At 36.3% G+C, this 22,514-nt stretch overlaps 2 protein-coding genes across 2 annotated transcripts in view; both read left to right on the top strand.

The window, feature by feature from the left end:
* The window catches only part of LOC105442471 (MAM and LDL-receptor class A domain-containing protein 2-like), an 83,633-nt gene extending 75,289 nt beyond the window's left edge, over positions 1–8,344 (top strand). The window contains exons 68-77 of the mRNA XM_030993795.1: positions 544–637; positions 1,181–1,312; positions 1,931–2,181; positions 3,012–3,102; positions 4,014–4,151; positions 4,726–4,848; positions 5,502–5,726; positions 6,432–6,620; positions 7,363–7,536; positions 8,154–8,344. Coding sequence (XP_030849655.1) covers positions 544–637; positions 1,181–1,312; positions 1,931–2,181; positions 3,012–3,102; positions 4,014–4,151; positions 4,726–4,848; positions 5,502–5,726; positions 6,432–6,620; positions 7,363–7,536; positions 8,154–8,344 — 1,608 coding nt within the window. The remainder of the gene's footprint in view (positions 1–543; positions 638–1,180; positions 1,313–1,930; positions 2,182–3,011; positions 3,103–4,013; positions 4,152–4,725; positions 4,849–5,501; positions 5,727–6,431; positions 6,621–7,362; positions 7,537–8,153) is intronic.
* A 1,742-nt stretch (positions 8,345–10,086) lies between these two features.
* LOC115927656 (MAM and LDL-receptor class A domain-containing protein 1-like) overlaps positions 10,087–22,514 on the top strand; it is a 37,820-nt gene continuing 25,392 nt past the window's right edge. The window contains exons 1-7 of the mRNA XM_030993794.1: positions 10,087–10,143; positions 10,796–10,955; positions 11,589–11,878; positions 12,317–12,427; positions 12,786–12,984; positions 13,618–13,884; positions 14,319–14,446. Of these exons, the coding sequence (XP_030849654.1) occupies positions 10,129–10,143; positions 10,796–10,955; positions 11,589–11,878; positions 12,317–12,427; positions 12,786–12,984; positions 13,618–13,884; positions 14,319–14,446 (1,170 nt within the window). The 5' untranslated portion in view covers positions 10,087–10,128. The remainder of the gene's footprint in view (positions 10,144–10,795; positions 10,956–11,588; positions 11,879–12,316; positions 12,428–12,785; positions 12,985–13,617; positions 13,885–14,318; positions 14,447–22,514) is intronic.

The raw sequence follows: 22,514 nt of genomic DNA, 5'->3' as shown, positions 1-22,514 counted from the left end.
AATACTGGTTAACGCCATCTACAACTTCGTATGGACGAATGCACGTAAACGAATGGATTCGAAACAGACTGAAGTTCGCCTCACGATTCGGTTTCGCGTATGTTGCACGCATATGAGTACTGTGGTCGCGTCTTGTCCGCAGTCGTATTATACCCGATTGGCCCCGAGTCAGACCACGGGAAAGATACGTTGTCTCGTCATGCTATAATCCCTTTAACATTATTAGTGAGATGTCTACACGCAAACAAATATTATTTTTATTAGTAGTAATAGTAGTATTTACTTTGACTGACAGCAATACCCCATGAAAAGGAGAGTTGTTTAGACTCATGGCATTAGATTACAGACATGAACAGAAATAATAACAATTACATAAAGTAACTCATACAATTCAATGATATTACTCGACCATATCATTAATGTAAATCAGGTTAAAATTAATTTATTTCAACATGATATTTTGTCAAGTGTTTTTTTTTACATGGGATAAAACAAATATCATAACAAGTTTCGATATTTGTTTTATTCCCTCTTTGTTCGAAGCTAATCTTTGAGTCTGTTCGAGGGTCGGATTTCCTGAGTGACATAGCACTGGACGATATCCTATTTGATTCGTCTGCATCATGCCCGCAACAAAGTAAGTTATTTTAAATATTATTACTACATCAGTTTGATTCTAAAGAAACACAAACCCTTTAACTCAATGAAGAATGTTTTCTTTTATTGGTAGCAAAACTACATAAGTCATGATATTCATGATATTAGGCCAAGTTTGCACGTCAGATATTTCTTAAAGAAACCCAAACAGTGATGCTTTTACTTGCTATATGATGATTACATATTTGTCCTAATTCAATATTCCTATTCCTTTTGGTCCAAATGATATTAATATAAGAATTTCAAATGTTAATGAACGGTTTGTAACGCATAATATCGTATATACTGAACGTGATATGAGAAGAATATATTTCTCTCTAACTTTATGACTAAAGAAAGAAGTTTTCGAAATTACTTGCAGTTATGAATCTTAAAATGTTCGCAACCTTATGTTTGGTTATAGATGTGTCATTTCTTCATGAGTAGCCTATGGTTTGCATGATAAAACATTTACACGCGCTAGCCTACTCACACAAGAATTATATGATTAATCATTATAATATGCATGTTCCCACCTATACAGAACAGTGTACCTTCGAGCAGGATACATGTGGCTGGCAGCAGGATACCACCGATGATGGTCTCGACTGGACCAGAGGCACGGGGGCATCCTACCCGACCGTTCCGGTGGATAAGAGTACTAGCACTACGAACGGTAAGATCGAGACTACGCTTCCTTACTCTCTACATAGTGTCCTTTGGAAACCCAGGGCATGCATTGTGTCATATATACAAATTTGATGACTCCCGTTTTTTTAATTAAAACTAGTGTCTAATAATGATAATAATATTTCGTTTGTATATAGCGCTTGATACAATGTCTCTAAGCGCTTTACAAATATACTATTACCCCGGTCATTGAATTCAGTGCTTGTCCGCACACACTGTGTGCACAATCTCCGCTCCCTTGGGAGCATTCCAGCCAGGCGTTACTTGACGCTCAAAAACTGTTTGACCAACAATGGCGGTCGCATTCTACCGGGTACCCATTTCAATTTCAATTTCAATTTCTATGTCTGGAACTTGTACTTGTTCCAATTTCGGATGCGAACGTCACTGTGGTTGGATTAGCTTGTGCGCTTCTGTAAAATGACGATTATATGGAATGCTCCCCAGCGAGTGGAGAATGATTACAGAAATGTGCTGAATCCCGTGACACAGGTTATAATGATACTGTAAGAACTTTGGTTGGCTAATGAAAAAGCGCTATGTAAGAAAGATGTCTAACTACTACTACTACTAATTTATTCTTCTTCATTTTCGAATGATACAGGTAATTTCATCTATGTGGATACCACAGTACCACACAGTGATGGTGACGTGGCTCGAATTATCAGCCCGGTCTACGACCTTTCCTCCTCCGACTACTGCGTGCAGTTCTGGTATTATCACGACGGCTTTGGCTACATCCAACTCCGCTCCAGGGAGAATGGGGTCTTTTCTGCACCCCTCTGGACCTCGCCCGTTAATACCAACCGAGGATGGGGATACGGTAGCGGTACCGTGTCTGGCAACGATGTAGAGGTAAGGGGGTAAAGTGATTTACAGCAGCGCTTTTTTGTATGGATGCAGTGCGGGTTCGAGTCCTGCGATAAGCAGATGAAAATGCAAAAAATTAATGTCGCCACAATGTGCGTATGCGCAAAGCTCCCCTCTGTTTTCGATGCAGGTTCGTTTTCAGGGTTTAGACAAAATATTTTACTCAAACTAGACCGCTAACTGGAGGTCCTATGTAGAAAAGTCACACCCTTCTCGCAAAGAGTAAGGTGTTAAGTAGGTGTTAAGTGTGCCTGCATACACAGCTGATGATCTACACACAGGTCTGTTTGATAGATGCATATCCATTGGACTGCTTACAGTGACAAAAGAAGTATGGATGAATATCAAGGTAACTTAATGTTTTGTTAGATATCAAAATTTAAACGACAAGATGAAAGCATCAAATATGACGTGTGATAAGTTTTATCATCCCAATATCTTTATTTTTAATGCAATGTATATCTTGTCCAAGATTCTTTTAAAGTTCATGTTAGTTACAAAAATAAATGGTCAATTGTTATGGACTTTTTTCCCTTGGACCAATGTCCATTCTATTTATTTTGCTTCCATCAGGATAAATATTCCGTTACTTTTGTTTTGGTTCTGCGACTTGCATCTTTAGATTTAACTTATTGAATAGTCTAAATACGACTGGTTTTACAATATCACATTCATTGTCTTTTCGTGTGCTATCCCTGTCTATATAATTGAATCGGTAAATGGATATGTGTATATATCTAGTATTTACAGTATCTAGAATGTCATGCAATCTTTGTTAGGTAGTAAATTTAGTATTCGTGTATGTTCTGTTTCAGGTTGTATTCACAGGTTCTGTAAGCTCTGTTTACGGTTCAGCTATGGCTCTAGATGAGATCAACATTGAGTATGGAACATGCCCACCGCCAGGTACACGAAAAATATACCAGGGGGTATTTCACGAAGATCCTTAATTGAACTTATCTCTAAGTTGGACTTAACAATTATGGAAAGCCGTTAGCATCTTTGAAATATTTATTACATTACTGTTGTTTCAAATCATTCGTATTTTCTATTATCATGGGAGATTTCATGTTCTTGATGTGGAATTCATGAAAAGTCTAAAATATTTGAAGTCTTGCTCTTGAATATATTTGATTATAAGGCCAAAAATGGCTCTCCATGAATTTTAAGTCCAATTTTAATAGAGATAAGTTCAACTTAGGATCTTTGTGAAACACCCCCCCCCCCCCATTCATAGACTAAAAATGTCCTTCATACATTTCACTTCGCCCTTGTTAATCAATTATTTTCTAGCACCTCTGTTCGCTTCTTTTTATAAAGCAGTGGAAGGGATAAACTGTGTTTCAGCCGCATGAAAAAGTACCAAGTCTCCAGATTATATTCTCCATGAACTCGTTTCGTGGACAGTATTTCATTATTATATTTCATGTTTACTGAACAATAAAGACATATATTGTATATACCTACCACCGTAATTTCCTGAATCCGTTGATTTTTGAGATGGAACAAATGCGTTATAGATTCGTGGCAGCTGTTATTGTTAGATATTTTATGAAATAAGGCCCTGATTTGTAGAATCAAATGTAAGAGAAAAAATAACATAACTTTATATTTATACATCATTAAAATACGATTATTTTTATCCCATGACTAATATTCCGGAGATAACTTATTTTAACGTCATCACATGAATTCACATCATTTCATATCAATGTAGTTAGGAAAACAGAACATCATTCAACCAAATGGAGGAGGTAGCCCTGAGAATATTGAAAGTTTCTTAGCGACTTAAATTTGATTGCATACTGTATTTTTAGGATACTGTACATTTGAGAGTCTGCATTGTGGGTGGACCAACGCTGTCAACGATGATTTTGATTGGCTGCTTCACTCTGGAGCCACGCCCAGTGATAGCACCGGACCTCCATTTGACCACACTCTCGGAACAATCCAAGGTAAAATCGTGCAATCACAAATACTAAAAATATGACACATGCAAAAGAAAAATTGTTTTGTAATAGTTATAATTTAATATATGTTTGCCTCAAAATGGAGTGTGTCAATAAAAAAGACATGGTATACCACATATTAAAGTAGAATATAAGCTTTGTAGAACATTAATATAAAGATTTAGCAACGTGGGCCAATATTTCACAAAAAGACAAACTCACGATGTTTTGAGCCATTGTCTTGACTTAGCTATCTTCATTGAAGCCCCTTATCAGTGCGCACTCCTAGGGAGCAAGTATTTTTAAACACTAACACAGGAAACGTTGAACCGTGTTATGTATTCTTCTGTAAGTGTAAAGATAGCGTGAATATGATATTTCATCAAACATTAAGACACTTTATATGTCGAGTCTTTCGTCAAAATAGTAATCGTAACAACGTCAACAAAAAGTAAAGATTTGTACCCTGGTCCAAGTCACATTGTAAAAGAAAAAAAGAAGTGTATCGTTATGCCATTGTGTAATCTTATGTAAATACGTAGGAGTTAAATGGAAGACATATTTTCTTTTTGATTGACAGGTCACTATATTTATATCGAGACCTCAAACACAGCAACCAATGAGACGGCGAGACTGGTTTCTGAAGTATTTTCGGCCACGCCCACAGGATGTTTCACGTTTTGGTATCACATGTTTGGTGCAGGTGTGTTTGTTTATATTGTTGTTTTTGTTGTCCTTGTCCCCACATTTGTCTAAGATGAATAAAAGAAGAATGTCTTCAATGAAGAAAAAAATATTACATCACTTTTACATAAACTGTTTTATAATATAAATACCAACAATCATCTGTATTATTCTAACTGTATTGTATCTGTATTATAACTGTATTATTACTACAATTTTATTATAACCGTATTATAATGTGAATAGCACTCGAATGGACGTAAATTGTGGTCAAGACACACACATACACACACATAGTTTGAAAGAATCTTCAGTCAAATGAAGGAGGCAAACTTAATTAGAAGAAGAAGAAGATTATCGCTAAATATGTTGACATAATCACACAGGCTCTATATCATCGTACGGGCGTTACTGTGTTAAGAAGAAGAAAAGGAGCATTGTATTTTTGCCGATCGCCCTTTTTTTGGTTCATTGTTTGTTATTTGCGTTTTTGGTATGCTTAATTCCACATGTCATTGTGCATGTCATTGTTCCTATATTACCAAGCACTTTCAATAATTACATCCTTATTTGATGTACTACATTTCTTCATTTACATACTCTATACACGCATTTTACTCTACATACGCATACGCATGGTTTATAACTACTCCATTGCTTTTTTACTTTAAGATATGGGCACCTTGAATATATTCCTGCAAGAGTTGCCCAGTGGCCCCGAGTCTCTGATCTGGACTCTGAGCGGTGACCAGGGCGATCAGTGGCTTCTCGGGCAAGTCGACGTAACAACGGGCTACGAACATATCATCACTTTTGAAGCCATTGATTCGTCCAGTTTCACCGGGGATATATCTCTGGATGACATCAACTACCTGCCGCGGTCGTGCAGTAGTAGCCGTGAGTAATTCTATCAAGCTAATTAAAAGTCGTCAACCTAAATTATTTATAACTTGAATATTGTATCAAATTATTGATTGTCCTCCGATCGTTTCACGGTTAGCATACACGAGCTTATTTCTTCAATAGTTTTTCTCATTCATGTCAATTTTCAAAGAAGGTTGTTACGTTGTTCCATCGTAAACTTTATATAACAAATTGCGATTGATTAGAACTAATCGCAAACGTGCAGTTCCCTGTTTCTTATGAACATATTTGTGATTATTATCAATCGCAAATAAGTTAAGAATTAATCTCAAGTGTTTATAAGACAGTGCCGAGAACGTCAAATTATAAAGGTAAAGGTCATTATGATTTTGTTGTTTTAAAGTTCTTCTTTTTTAACTATATAATAAAACCGTTAGTTTTAAACAATAAACGATTTGCCACGCCAGTGATACAGGTTGCGATAGGAAAGCAAAGGTCACGGAAACATACGACACTCAACAACTTACTACATTCTTCTACATGACAATGTTGGGGGGGGGGGAATACAATTTGGAAAGTATAAAGAAAGAGACGTTCACCGAAAGTTCAAATCTCAAGGGATTAAAGCATTAGAGTGTGACGGAATAGGTATTATTGATATTCTTTTTTTGAACGGAATTATTAAGAAGAAAAAATACATTTACTATGACCTCTTTCACGTTGCTGTTTATTCCTCAGCCCCAACCACCACATCGGTAACGCCGGTAACAAGACAACCTAGCCAATGGGATTGCAGCTTTGAAGGGGGTTCCCTGTGCAGCTGGGTGCAGGCTACTAACGACGATTTTGATTGGTCGTTGCAGCAGGGTAGCACAACCAATGACGGGACCGGACCATCCGCTGATCACACCTTGCAAAACAAGAACGGTAGGTAGCATTCGTGTGCGTGTATGGACGTTTGTTTGCGTGTTTGCTAACCGGGTGTTTAGATATTTGTTGGTTTAATCAGATACTTTTATTAACGTCTGTGGACCTTTCATGGATAGTTGAATTCTGTGGCAGAGGGCGCTACACAAAATATTTTTTTGTGAGATAATGAAAAACTGAGTGTCAAATTTGAAAGAATATAATATTTAAATGACAGATATATCTTTGTTTGATCAAAATCGGTTCAGAGACGGCTGAAATTTAACGATTTCTAATAGTTGTGTTCCACCACAAATATTAGATATTTTGAAAAATTTGAACAAAACCGTTGAAAAAACGAAATAACGCCTTTTACGTCTTTTTTCAGCCAATGCTGATGTTGCCTTTTTTGTTGGCATTTTCTTGTTGCTTTATTATGCACAACCAGCCGGCCCATGTATTGTTATTTTTAATTAAATAATGATTTAACGGTCACCGTGTTTTTTTTTAAAGTGGAAATGAATTGGTACGCTCGTATTGGCTAAATTTCACACATTTTGAAAACTATATCGTTGTTTTTATAATCATAGTAAAATATTTATATGGTGTACCACCCAACCACATCTCCGCTCTTCTAAGTTTTTTTGCGTTTCATTTGCATAGTATACATTGAAGCATCATGATTTTTTTTCTTCAAAACGAGTTAATCATTGATTAATTCTATCAGTAAAATTTTCCCTTCCATTTCTATTCAATTGTACAGGTTATTATGCTATGATTGACTCTAGCAGCCAGGCCGGGGACCAAAAGGCTCGGGTATACAGTGATCTTATACCGCCACCTGCCGTCTCATCTTGTATAGAGTTTTGGTATTTCATGTACGGATTCCATGTCGACACACTCAACATTGGTACTGGCATTGATGACGGTGTAACAGGTAATTTTCTCCTTTGTTTCGGTTGATGTCTTTTGTGTTATTATCCAAGCGACTTTAATAGTTTTCGTATTAATAGTGTTGTATGTGTGTAGAACAAACTTGTAAAACTGTTATGGAACGAAAACCACTGGGTTAAAATGTAGTTCGAAAATCTAGTGACTCTCTAAATGTTGATTGATAATTAACTATACAGGTTTAAGGAGATACTCGACTTTTTGTATACATATTACAGGTATCATTTACAATGAACATAATCCTAAAAGCAACTCAAAAAGAAATCAAAACCTAGTGTTAACAAATTGCAGTTGTTTATAATTAAATATTTCATCACCCGTATGCAGTAGGAAGTAATTTTGTTGACATTCAATCTAATGTCTTTTTCAGCAATAAACCACAGGGTTTCAAGATGAAAAAGATATGAAATATTACTTCACTCTAAACTGTGTCTTAATTAATCTAATGTTGAGATTATGAAAAATAGGGGGTAACTCATAAATCACAGTATATCAAAGAGACCAAGAGATTAGGGGAAATGAAATTGAGTAAGGTTACGTACAAAGTATTTCACAATAGCATATTAACATGTTCCCATTGGCTACTTCATAATCTTTTCGTAGATGGTGGAATCTTATGGACCCGTTCAGGGGAGCAAGGCTACCAATGGGTGCATGGCCAGGTCCCCTTCGCTACCAACGCCATCTATCAGAGGGTCTATATTGAGGGTGTGGCCGGAGACGGTTACCAAGGCGACATAGCCATTGATGACGTCATAATATCAGATGGGCCTTGCCCTGAGCTGTGTAAGTAAACCATTGCAGAAAGAAAGTATGATATGAAGAAATGAGATCGTAGTATCTGTATTACAATGAAATACTATTGGTTATCATAATATATTTAACCTTATGTCACATAAAGCTGGTTTAGTACTTCTAAACTTGTACCTGAGGGATAAGATGTCATGAGCATGGATGTCTTTAGATCTCTTGGCAGCTGCTTACCTTCCCTTTTACACACGGGGGCGACCTAGTGGACAGACAACCCATGAGTACGAGAGTCCAAGACGCCGACGACACCAATCTCGTGAACCCATAGAAATGCCATTTATCGGTCGTTTAAACTATATGGGTCTCATGCGGTCTAGGTATCGTGGATGGTTAGTCGCATTAGATGTTGGTCTAGTGGCTATTGCGTTATTAGAGTATAAGAAGCGTACGTTCTTGTAGTGATCCACTTTGAAAAGTTTATTTTTGTTTCAAAGAGAGGAAGCTTCTTGAAGTTATTTTAATTTAAATTGAAAGCACATTATATCTTAATGTTATAACTGAATATTTTTTTTTTAAAAATTGATGCGCTAAAGCCAGGGTAGTAATCGGGAACGCCAGGGGGGTCAAATCTGACTGACATGAGCGCTATACAAGAACCCATTATTATTATTATTATTATTATTATTAATGTTACCCTTTTTGGTTTTCCCTTCAGTGTTTTGTGATTTTGAGGATCTCGACATTTGCAACTACATCAACGACAACACGGATTCTGTGGACTGGACTAGAGAGAATGGAAGAGCGTCCATTGCGTTTGGGCCACCTATAGACCATTCACTTGGAACTAACGATGGTACGTTCTTAAGGTCACCGTTGTTGATTGAATGGATGGTTTATGTTTACCTGACTGCTAAGAAAGCAAATATATGCTTTCAAGTAATTCATTGATATCGTTACTCTTCCTTTCTTATCCTATGGTCAAAACTCTCAAAGATAGTACATTTGTATTTCATGATCAGGTTATTATGTTGTTGTTTTTTCCCAATCCAGCATTGAACCTTTTATTATGAAATTGTGTGTTTGTTATTGAATTGGATCACACGTTTCGTAAAATATTTTTGTTGACACCAACGGCAAAATAATAGCAAACTCAATCAACTAAAAGCACAAGATCAGTGTGCGAGCACTAGTAGAACCGTATTTTGGATCTTGCGCTCTGTTAAAGGTTCTTGCTAAGATATTCTCACATAACCTTACCCATGCAGGATTCTACATGCGAGTCAACACCGGACAGCGCCCTCAAGTAGGAGATAATGGTCGACTTCTCTCACCTCCTTACCCTAAACCGTTGAGTGGGTATAGGTGTGTCGAGTTCTGGTATTCATTGAGTGGTAAGACGTATCCACTGTTTGTACCTTTCAACTAACCGACACTCTTTTAGTCACGTAGTTTTACGGCCCATCATACAGGTCTCAGATAGTGATGTTTTTTCTGGAGGATCGTATAAACCTGTCTGGAGGATCACTGAAAAATAAACATCTTGAAGAGCTTTTGCACTATCTAGCCAAACGGTCTAAGTATTGAGTTTTGATGTTTATCAAAAGTGTTAAGTCTTTTAAAAACTCAATTAAGACACGAACAGTTATTGCAGAAAACATTAAAGTCAACTAGAGTATGCCCATGTATTCACATGAAGATCAATTAAGTTAACAATTAATATTATCATTGTTGACTGTTTCCTTTCTTTCTACTTACAGATATTTTTGGTATTTTCACCGTGCAGGCATTGTATTACGACAGTGCAGGGCAGCTCCTGCCCACTTCGACAATGCGGAGTTTTACCGTAAGTTATTATTTTCATTGATCTGGTTTCGTTTCGTGTGTTCCTTCATTTGTCGCTCTCCAGCAAGGTGTAATCAAGTGTTAACACGATGCTGACTGAAAACAGATGGATACCTAGAAATCAAACAATACCTGGAGCTCAGAGAGAGAGGAAGTAGTTTAATTTACATCGTAATGAGCATGAAGGAACGAAGAACAAATCTCAAAATCTAAATTATAATCGTTGTAAAGAAATCGTTGACTGATGAAGATCACATGCTCGATCTCGTAATTAAAAACAAGTGATACGATTTGTTAATATTAAGCTTCCTGAGAGAAATTTCAATTGTTGTAGTGACCTTTTGTTTTACTGTGCCATGGACCAGCGATTGAGTCGCTGCCCGACAAGCAGTAGATGGCAGGTTCAAAATCCTGCTGGTTCCAAGATTTATTCTTACTTATTTTCAATTACAAGATTAAGCACACAATCTTTAATTGCTGGGTGCAAGCCGAAAAAATCCTTATAACAAAAGTCTGAGAAAATCTTTTTTTTTCATTGATTTCAACTAAAATATCGACCACGCGATCTATATGTAATACATTTCTTTAAAACAATTAAATTTCTCCCAGAAAGCCTAATGTAAAAAAAAAAATCGTAATTATTCCTTGATCAGGACCCCACCTCAGGATTCTGGAGGAAGGGATCCCTGGAGATACCTTCGACCTACCAGAACGTCTTCACCTTCAAGATTGATGTCCAGTCCGCCCTTCTTGATGAATACATCGCACTTGACGATGTAATGGTCAACGATGGACAGTGCACTGGGCAACCAGGTTAGACCAATATCACATTTGTACTAAAGTAGCTAGTTGTAGTGTCGGTGGTAGTAGTATAAAAAGTAGTAGTAGTAGTAGTAGTAGTAGTAGTAGTATTACTGATGTTGTTGATGTCCAGTCCGCTCTCCTTGATGAATACATCGCACTGGATGATGTAATGGTCAACGATGGACAATGCACTGGACAACGAGGTTTGATCAATGACTGCATAATGTCTTCATTGCCTGATACATATCCTTATGATTATTGAATGCTTTGTTTGAATGAGAGGGGACAAGCATATATCTTCATTCAGCCTGTATTATGTTTTAAACCAAATGTAAGTACATGTAATTACAATTTAGGGTTTTTCATTACACTCAATTAACAGGAAAGCATTTTATTGCAATACAGATACTACCGAATATCATAAAAAATGTTGTAATGCCTTTCTTCCACCAGATGAAAATGTTACATGTTGCAAAATGCATGGTTATGTGTGAGTCATAATTCTCAAGTAGATTGTCAATAATTACCCTGTACAGATTGATCAGGATCTACTGAGTCTAAAAGGGCCTAAAGAAGATTTGTAAACATAAAGTAGGCCCTACCATATCCAATCTAAACATGCTACCATGTACTTTTGCATAGGAACCTGCAATTTTGAGGTCGACACCTGCGATTGGTCCAACGTCCAAACCGGCGACGAAATCGACTGGTTACGTCACAGCGGGTCAACGGGAAATGCCAACACAGGCCCGACCTTTGACCACACTACCGGGACGCCCTCTGGCTGGTACATGTACATCGATTCGGCTCGTGGCGGTCAGGGAAGTCGTGCGCGGTTCGAGTCTTCGAGTATTGATTCGTCCAATGGTGTTGCATGCTTCTCTATGTGGTATCACATGGTGGCTAGTGGCAATAGCTTTGGCACGATGAATGTAAGTTTGTTTGTAAATTAAAAAAACAAAATACAAATACAACAACTTAGAAAGAAATGTGAAAGACGATACAAGAGAGATCAAGTTTAAATGATAAGTTTGAATGTATATAGACATTTAGGCATATGGATTTGTCTACCCTATGTTTGAGAAGGGGATTTAAAAAAATGTCGCAATAATGTCTTTGTATCATAGGGCCATTTTCAACAATAATCTTGTTCTATTTATATTATAACATAATAGCAAATGCATAATTCCAAATATCAACTTCATTTCAATAGCATTACATTGCCTATAGGTAATCTGTTATGGTCGAGTAGTGATGTTATAAGACATAATGCCGGCACGTATGATAAGGATGACGATCATGGCTACCAAAATTGCCCTGAATTAATTTCTCGAAAAACTTTGCGATCGTATTCTATTCTTTTTTAACAGGTTGCATGGGAGACTGCTGATAGAACAGAAATCTTACTGGCTTACACTGGCTCCCTGCCCGACCAATGGAACTATGCTGAACTAGACATCCAGACTTCAACTCAGTACAGGGTAAGCCAAGAAAATCTCAATATTGCTTTGAAATTAGTAGTAGTAGTGGTGGTTAAGAAGTATAAATGTTTGTTAGTAAGCAGCGAGAGGACCGACGGCTTTAGGTTCGTCCCGAGAGACCTGGTAATGAGGATTAATGAAGCGCTGATGCTCGTTCTGTTCCGAGTGATATGATTTTAATTCATTCTTGGTTGTATGTTGTAACTGACAAAACTAGAAACATCTTCCTCTATTTCCTTTAGATCATGGTTCAGGATTGAAACCAAGGTTATTGTGACCTTGCAGTAGATGATAATTATCATAAGAATATTCTCCTTAAAGGAACATTGGTAAACGGAAGTTGTATATTTCTTTGTAGATCCTCATAGAGGGCGTCCTATCAGACCAAGGTTCTTGTGACATCGCCATAGATGATCTGATACTGTTTAATGGAGCGTGTAGCGGTAGGACCTCTGAGCCTCCCTTCACCTGTAGCGATGGTGCTCAGTCTGTCCCTGGGAACCTGGTCTGTGATTGGTTTCCTGATTGCCAAGACAACTCGGATGAAGCAAACTGTGGTATGCTAGAATAATCAATGTCCATCATTATGTTTACACTCTTATAGAACTAGTGCTTAAGATTTGAAATAAAAAAACATAGCAAATGAACACTTTTAATTAAAGAAATTGAGTATGCCAAGGAACACAAATAATGATATGATTTCGAAGTGATCATTTTATATAACCAATGGAGGAACATACCACGTTCAGAATAGTTTTCCACAATAAATATTCCAAGGAACACAAATAATGATATGATTTCAAAAGGATCATTTTATATTACCAATGGAGGGACATAAAACGTGTAGAATAGTTTTCAAAAAGACATTAACTTTTTTATATAATATTTGCAAGACACATTTATGCCACGAGCAAATAAACAGCGTATAAGGAAAGAGAAGGTGCTGCCCCTATTCCCCATTCATTTTGATTGTTTCAAAACATTTGTATTTCATGTTAATAGCGTTCATATATTAATGTATGTATTACTAGATTCATATCGACTTTCAATTGTTTTCAAATTTGAATTTCTAGCTCTGTCATAACAATAACAATTTTCTGGTCTTTGTTTTTAATAACGGAAATAAACTACTAGTATTACTAAAAATTAAAATACCTACTTGTATCTTTGTCAATGTTATCAAAACACAGGACCCTGCACGTTTGAAGTAGACCAGTGCAGTTACACGAACGACCAGGCCGGTCTGTTTCCATGGATACTTCAGGGTGGGTCAAACACGCCCCCTCCAAGCCTTCCTCTCCCGAGCTACGACCACACAACGGGGTCTGGTTACTATATGGTGGTAGACTACACAGCGCAGTCGCATTCCAGTGACTATGCCAGGCTGCAGGGCCCGCTTATACAGGAAATGAGTGCAAGATGCTCTATGACTTTCTACTATGTTCTCAGCGGTCAAAGTAAGTTTCATGGGCTCATAATTTTTATCTCCCCTCACATATTGAAATACGGCGATGTTAGCTGTTTGCACATCCGTCACTTCATTATATTGTATACAAACATCTTTTACATGATTTTGTGAAGTGTTTCTCTCTGGCAAGGCTACAGTCGTTCGTGAAAATATTAGCAAAGGAGCACACAAATCTATTTAATTTAAGACGCATTTTAGCCTAAAACACTTATCATCTACAAAGATCATTCAACAAGTATTTTGTATGGGTCAAAATTTTCAAGAAATATTTAGATTGAAATAATTCATATGCTGGAGCTAACATTGCAACTGATTACAGACTTGGTGTACTTTGTTATGTCTACCATTTAATGGTTGGATTCGGCTTACACAACATCGAACTAATTAACTTTTTTTCTTGTGATCTATCATGATTGGCATTAGGTGACCTAATGGTGTCTTACAAGACATCCCCTACTGAAGAAACCATTATCTATCGCCGATCAGAGGCCCGGGGAACCGCCTGGCAGCAAGCAGTTTTATATACCGGTCGCATCCAAAATCAGCACACGGTAATTATATAGCCCTTTTTTCTATTGAACTTTAAGCCTTTCCCTCAATAAGCACGTCCACTTTCGATCAAATTTAGTGCAGTGTATAGATTATTTGTACAGATTTATTTTTAGGTGATACGTAACGAAGTCTACGTATCACCTTTTGATTTCGTCAAGATTTTTATTATTTATTTATTTATTATTAGGTGATACGTAACGAAGTCAACGTATCACCTTTTGATTTCGTCAAGATTTTTATTTATTTTTTTTTTTATTTATTATTCTTCCTCGAATTTGTTCGCAGGATATCTCAAGACTCAATAAAGCCATTGTTATGAATCTTTCACTGATGATAGATCTTAGTCTAACTTAGAACTGCGTGACTTTTCAAAGACTCAAAGTCATCGTGACGTCATCCAGGCGCCATTTTGTAAAAATCAACTTATGATCATATCTTCATAACGGAAAGTAATTTTACATTCATATTTATCAAGATTAAGATCAATATCCGTCGGATCAATATGAGGTCAATAAATGCGCGCAAAAATGCGCGTACGCGTAGGCGCGCGCGTCAATGCGCGCGTAAAATTTTAAATTGCTCAAAATCGTCTTAAATTTTTTTTGCATACGTTTCAGGCCATTTTAAGCATTTCATAAAAAATCACGCAAAACACGCATTTTTGCACGTTTTCGTTCGTCACGGCCGAACGAAAAATAATTTCTCCGCAAAAGCTCTTGACCGAATATTCCTCATATTTTTCCGGAAAATTTGATACCATGTTTAGCTCTTTATCACTATTAAAAACGGAATGAGCGTCCGTTCAAGATAACCGTCCGTACGCGCGATTTTTGTAATACATTGCATATATGGGCAAAAACATGCCTATGAAAAGTCCATTGGGATGAATAGGGATTGCCAATTTTTTTTTCATATTTAGATAGAGTATGAGTCGGAGGTATGATTTCATATCTCATTTGGCCATTAAGTACATCTTGACGGCATCATAATGGCCTTGGAAGTCAAAAATACAAAATTGCATATTATGACGTCATTGTATTTATGGAAAATGTAGTGTATTTCTCTCAATATTCATCGATTCTCTTTGAAATGTCGATATGTTGTAGATAAGGCAATTCTCTACAAGATCACTTTTCACTAAGTTTCATTTTAATGAGGTCATCATAGTACAAAATTCAATTAAAGGCCACATGTCAGAATTTTCGTCATTTGCGTGTTATGTCTATGGAAGGTGAATTTCGTTCACATCATGAATCTACATGGCATTCATCTATGAGCACTATCTATCTTATGTGTGCTCTGTTTTCTCCCAAATTGGGGTATGTTATAGCTGAGACCATGGGCTATAAAAACGGTGTACTTTGTTTTTCGATCAGATGTTGGGATCATATCGAAATTTTCAATCGAAAGTTGAAATTGCAAATTTTGAAGGAATCATTAGGTGATGCGTACAAAGTATACGTATCATTAGGTGATACGTAACGAAGTCAACGTATCACCTTTTGATTTCGTCAAGATTTTTATTTATTTTTTTTTTTATTTATTATTCTTCCTCGAATTTGTTCGCAGGATATCTCAAGACTCAATAAAGCCATTGTTATGAATCTTTCACTGATGATAGATCTTAGTCTAACTTAGAACTGCGTGACTTTTCAAAGACTCAAAGTCATCGTGACGTCATCCAGGCGCCATTTTGTAAAAATCAACTTATGATCATATCTTCATAACGGAAAGTAATTTTACATTCATATTTATCAAGATTAAGATCAATATCCGTCGGATCAATATGAGGTCAATAAATGCGCGCAAAAATGCGCGTACGCGTAGGCGCGCGCGTCAATGCGCGCGTAAAATTTTAAATTGCTCAAAATCGTCTTAAATTTTTTTTGCATACGTTTCAGGCCATTTTAAGCATTTCATAAAAAATCACGCAAAACACGCATTTTTGCACGTTTTCGTTCGTCACGGCCGAACGAAAAATAATTTCTCCGCAAAAGCTCTTGACCGAATATTCCTCATATTTTTCCGGAAAATTTGATACCATGTTTAGCTCTTTATCACTATTAAAAACGGAATGAGCGTCCGTTCAAGATAACCGTCCGTACGCGCGATTTTTGTAATACATTGCATATATGGGCAAAAACATGCCTATGAAAAGTCCATTGGGATGAATAGGGATTGCCAATTTTTTTTTCATATTTAGATAGAGTATGAGTCGGAGGTATGATTTCATATCTCATTTGGCCATTAAGTACATCTTGACGGCATCATAATGGCCTTGGAAGTCAAAAATACAAAATTGCATATTATGACGTCATTGTATTTATGGAAAATGTAGTGTATTTCTCTCAATATTCATCGATTCTCTTTGAAATGTCGATATGTTGTAGATAAGGCAATTCTCTACAAGATCACTTTTCACTAAGTTTCATTTTAATGAGGTCATCATAGTACAAAATTCAATTAAAGGCCACATGTCAGAATTTTCGTCATTTGCGTGTTATGTCTATGGAAGGTGAATTTCGTTCACATCATGAATCTACATGGCATTCATCTATGAGCACTATCTATCTTATGTGTGCTCTGTTTTCTCCCAAATTGGGGTATGTTATAGCTGAGACCATGGGCTATAAAAACGGTGTACTTTGTTTTTCGATCAGATGTTGGGATCATATCGAAATTTTCAATCGAAAGTTGAAATTGCAAATTTTGAAGGAATCATTAGGTGATGCGTACAAAGTATACGTATCATTAGGTGATACGTAACGAAGTCAACGTATCACCTTTTGATTTCGTCAAGATTTTTATTTATTTTTTTTTTTATTTATTATTCTTCCTCGAATTTGTTCGCAGGATATCTCAAGACTCAATAAAGCCATTGTTATGAATCTTTCACTGATGATAGATCTTAGTCTAACTTAGAACTGCGTGACTTTTCAAAGACTCAAAGTCATCGTGACGTCATCCAGGCGCCATTTTGTAAAAATCAACTTATGATCATATCTTCATAACGGAAAGTAATTTTACATTCATATTTATCAAGATTAAGATCAATATCCGTCGGATCAATATGAGGTCAATAAATGCGCGCAAAAATGCGCGTACGCGTAGGCGCGCGCGTCAATGCGCGCGTAAAATTTTAAATTGCTCAAAATCGTCTTAAATTTTTTTTGCATACGTTTCAGGCCATTTTAAGCATTTCATAAAAAATCACGCAAAACACGCATTTTTGCACGTTTTCGTTCGTCACGGCCGAACGAAAAATAATTTCTCCGCAAAAGCTCTTGACCGAATATTCCTCATATTTTTCCGGAAAATTTGATACCATGTTTAGCTCTTTATCACTATTAAAAACGGAATGAGCGTCCGTTCAAGATAACCGTCCGTACGCGCGATTTTTGTAATACATTGCATATATGGGCAAAAACATGCCTATGAAAAGTCCATTGGGATGAATAGGGATTGCCAATTTTTTTTTCATATTTAGATAGAGTATGAGTCGGAGGTATGATTTCATATCTCATTTGGCCATTAAGTACATCTTGACGGCATCATAATGGCCTTGGAAGTCAAAAATACAAAATTGCATATTATGACGTCATTGTATTTATGGAAAATGTAGTGTATTTCTCTCAATATTCATCGATTCTCTTTGAAATGTCGATATGTTGTAGATAAGGCAATTCTCTACAAGATCACTTTTCACTAAGTTTCATTTTAATGAGGTCATCATAGTACAAAATTCAATTAAAGGCCACATGTCAGAATTTTCGTCATTTGCGTGTTATGTCTATGGAAGGTGAATTTCGTTCACATCATGAATCTACATGGCATTCATCTATGAGCACTATCTATCGTATGTGTGCTCTGTTTTCTCCCAAATTGGGGTATGTTATAGCTGAGACCATGGGCTATAAAAACGGTGTACTTTGTTTTTCGATCAGATGTTGGGATCATATCGAAATTTTCAATCGAAAGTTGAAATTGCAAATTTTGAAGGAATCATTAGGTGATGCGTACAAAGTATACGTATCATTAGGTGATACGTAACGAAGTCAACGTATCACCTTTTGATTTCGTCAAGATTTTTATTTTTTTTTTTTTTTATTTATTATTCTTCCTCGAATTTGTTCGCAGGATATCTCAAGACTCAATAAAGCCATTGTTATGAATCTTTCACTGATGATAGATCTTAGTCTAACTTAGAACTGCGTGACTTTTCAAAGACTCAAAGTCATCGTGACGTCATCCAGGCGCCATTTTGTAAAAATCAACTTATGATCATATCTTCATAACGGAAAGTAATTTTACATTCATATTTATCAAGATTAAGATCAATATCCGTCGGATCAATATGAGGTCAATAAATGCGCGCAAAAATGCGCGTACGCGTAGGCGCGCGCGTCAATGCGCGCGTAAAATTTTAAATTGCTCAAAATCGTCTTAAATTTTTTTTGCATACGTTTCAGGCCATTTTAAGCATTTCATAAAAAATCACGCAAAACACGCATTTTTGCACGTTTTCGTTCGTCACGGCCGAACGAAAAATAATTTCTCCGCAAAAGCTCTTGACCGAATATTCCTCATATTTTTCCGGAAAATTTGATACCATGTTTAGCTCTTTATCACTATTAAAAACGGAATGAGCGTCCGTTCAAGATAACCGTCCGTACGCGCGATTTTTGTAATACATTGCATATATGGGCAAAAACATGCCTATGAAAAGTCCATTGGGATGAATAGGGATTGCCAATTTTTTTTTCATATTTAGATAGAGTATGAGTCGGAGGTATGATTTCATATCTCATTTGGCCATTAAGTACATCTTGACGGCATCATAATGGCCTTGGAAGTCAAAAATACAAAATTGCATATTATGACGTCATTGTATTTATGGAAAATGTAGTGTATTTCTCTCAATATTCATCGATTCTCTTTGAAATGTCGATATGTTGTAGATAAGGCAATTCTCTACAAGATCACTTTTCACTAAGTTTCATTTTAATGAGGTCATCATAGTACAAAATTCAATTAAAGGCCACATGTCAGAATTTTCGTCATTTGCGTGTTATGTCTATGGAAGGTGAATTTCGTTCACATCATGAATCTACATGGCATTCATCTATGAGCACTATCTATCTTATGTGTGCTCTGTTTTCTCCCAAATTGGGGTATGTTATAGCTGAGACCATGGGCTATAAAAACGGTGTACTTTGTTTTTCGATCAGATGTTGGGATCATATCGAAATTTTCAATCGAAAGTTGAAATTGCAAATTTTGAAGGAATCATTAGGTGATGCGTACAAAGTATACGTATCATTAGGTGATACGTAACGAAGTCAACGTATCACCTTTTGATTTCGTCAAGATTTTTATTTATTTTTTTTTTTATTTATTATTCTTCCTCGAATTTGTTCGCAGGATATCTCAAGACTCAATAAAGCCATTGTTATGAATCTTTCACTGATGATAGATCTTAGTCTAACTTAGAACTGCGTGACTTTTCAAAGACTCAAAGTCATCGTGACGTCATCCAGGCGCCATTTTGTAAAAATCAACTTATGATCATATCTTCATAACGGAAAGTAATTTTACATTCATATTTATCAAGATTAAGATCAATATCCGTCGGATCAATATGAGGTCAATAAATGCGCGCAAAAATGCGCGTACGCGTAGGCGCGCGCGTCAATGCGCGCGTAAAATTTTAAATTGCTCAAAATCGTCTTAAATTTTTTTTGCATACGTTTCAGGCCATTTTAAGCATTTCATAAAAAATCACGCAAAACACGCATTTTTGCACGTTTTCGTTCGTCACGGCCGAACGAAAAATAATTTCTCCGCAAAAGCTCTTGACCGAATATTCCTCATATTTTTCCGGAAAATTTGATACCATGTTTAGCTCTTTATCACTATTAAAAACGGAATGAGCGTCCGTTCAAGATAACCGTCCGTACGCGCGATTTTTGTAATACATTGCATATATGGGCAAAAACATGCCTATGAAAAGTCCATTGGGATGAATAGGGATTGCCAATTTTTTTTTTCATATTTAGATAGAGTATGAGTCGGAGGTATGATTTCATATCTCATTTGGCCATTAAGTACATCTTGACGGCATCATAATGGCCTTGGAAGTCAAAAATACAAAATTGCATATTATGACGTCATTGTATTTATGGAAAATGTAGTGTATTTCTCTCAATATTCATCGATTCTCTTTGAAATGTCGATATGTTGTAGATAAGGCAATTCTCTACAAGATCACTTTTCACTAAGTTTCATTTTAATGAGGTCATCATAGTACAAAATTCAATTAAAGGCCACATGTCAGAATTTTCGTCATTTGCGTGTTATGTCTATGGAAGGTGAATTTCGTTCACATCATGAATCTACATGGCATTCATCTATGAGCACTATCTATCTTATGTGTGCTCTGTTTTCTCCCAAATTGGGGTATGTTATAGCTGAGACCATGGGCTATAAAAACGGTGTACTTTGTTTTTCGATCAGATGTTGGGATCATATCGAAATTTTCAATCGAAAGTTGAAATTGCAAATTTTGAAGGAATCATTAGGTGATGCGTACAAAGTATACGTATCATTAGGTGATACGTAACGAAGTCAACGTATCACCTTTTGATTTCGTCAAGATTTTTATTTATTTTTTTTTTTATTTATTATTCTTCCTCGAATTTGTTCGCAGGATATCTCAAGACTCAATAAAGCCATTGTTATGAATCTTTCACTGATGATAGATCTTAGTCTAACTTAGAACTGCGTGACTTTTCAAAGACTCAAAGTCATCGTGACGTCATCCAGGCGCCATTTTGTAAAAATCAACTTATGATCATATCTTCATAACGGAAAGTAATTTTACATTCATATTTATCAAGATTAAGATCAATATCCGTCGGATCAATATGAGGTCAATAAATGCGCGCAAAAATGCGCGTACGCGTAGGCGCGCGCGTCAATGCGCGCGTAAAATTTTAAATTGCTCAAAATCGTCTTAAATTTTTTTTGCATACGTTTCAGGCCATTTTAAGCATTTCATAAAAAATCACGCAAAACACGCATTTTTGCACGTTTTCGTTCGTCACGGCCGAACGAAAAATAATTTCTCCGCAAAAGCTCTTGACCGAATATTCCTCATATTTTTCCGGAAAATTTGATACCATGTTTAGCTCTTTATCACTATTAAAAACGGAATGAGCGTCCGTTCAAGATAACCGTCCGTACGCGCGATTTTTGTAATACATTGCATATATGGGCAAAAACATGCCTATGAAAAGTCCATTGGGATGAATAGGGATTGCCAATTTTTTTTTCATATTTAGATAGAGTATGAGTCGGAGGTATGATTTCATATCTCATTTGGCCATTAAGTACATCTTGACGGCATCATAATGGCCTTGGAAGTCAAAAATACAAAATTGCATATTATGACGTCATTGTATTTATGGAAAATGTAGTGTATTTCTCTCAATATTCATCGATTCTCTTTGAAATGTCGATATGTTGTAGATAAGGCAATTCTCTACAAGATCACTTTTCACTAAGTTTCATTTTAATGAGGTCATCATAGTACAAAATTCAATTAAAGGCCACATGTCAGAATTTTCGTCATTTGCGTGTTATGTCTATGGAAGGTGAATTTCGTTCACATCATGAATCTACATGGCATTCATCTATGAGCACTATCTATCTTATGTGTGCTCTGTTTTCTCCCAAATTGGGGTATGTTATAGCTGAGACCATGGGCTATAAAAACGGTGTACTTTGTTTTTCGATCAGATGTTGGGATCATATCGAAATTTTCAATCGAAAGTTGAAATTGCAAATTTTGAAGGAATCATTAGGTGATGCGTACAAAGTATACGTATCATTAGGTGATACGTAACGAAGTCAACGTATCACCTTTTGATTTCGTCAAGATTTTTATTTATTTTTTTTTTTATTTATTATTCTTCCTCGAATTTGTTCGCAGGATATCTCAAGACTCAATAAAGCCATTGTTATGAATCTTTCACTGATGATAGATCTTAGTCTAACTTAGAACTGCGT

The sequence above is a fragment of the Strongylocentrotus purpuratus genome, unplaced genomic scaffold (assembly GCF_000002235.5).
Source record: "Strongylocentrotus purpuratus isolate Spur 01 unplaced genomic scaffold, Spur_5.0 spur5_scaffold_20, whole genome shotgun sequence".
In the NCBI taxonomy this organism is placed as follows: Eukaryota; Metazoa; Echinodermata; class Echinoidea; order Camarodonta; family Strongylocentrotidae; genus Strongylocentrotus; species Strongylocentrotus purpuratus.
The sequence above is the reverse complement of the archived record's forward strand: the minus strand, read 5'-3'. Positions and strand labels throughout refer to the sequence as shown.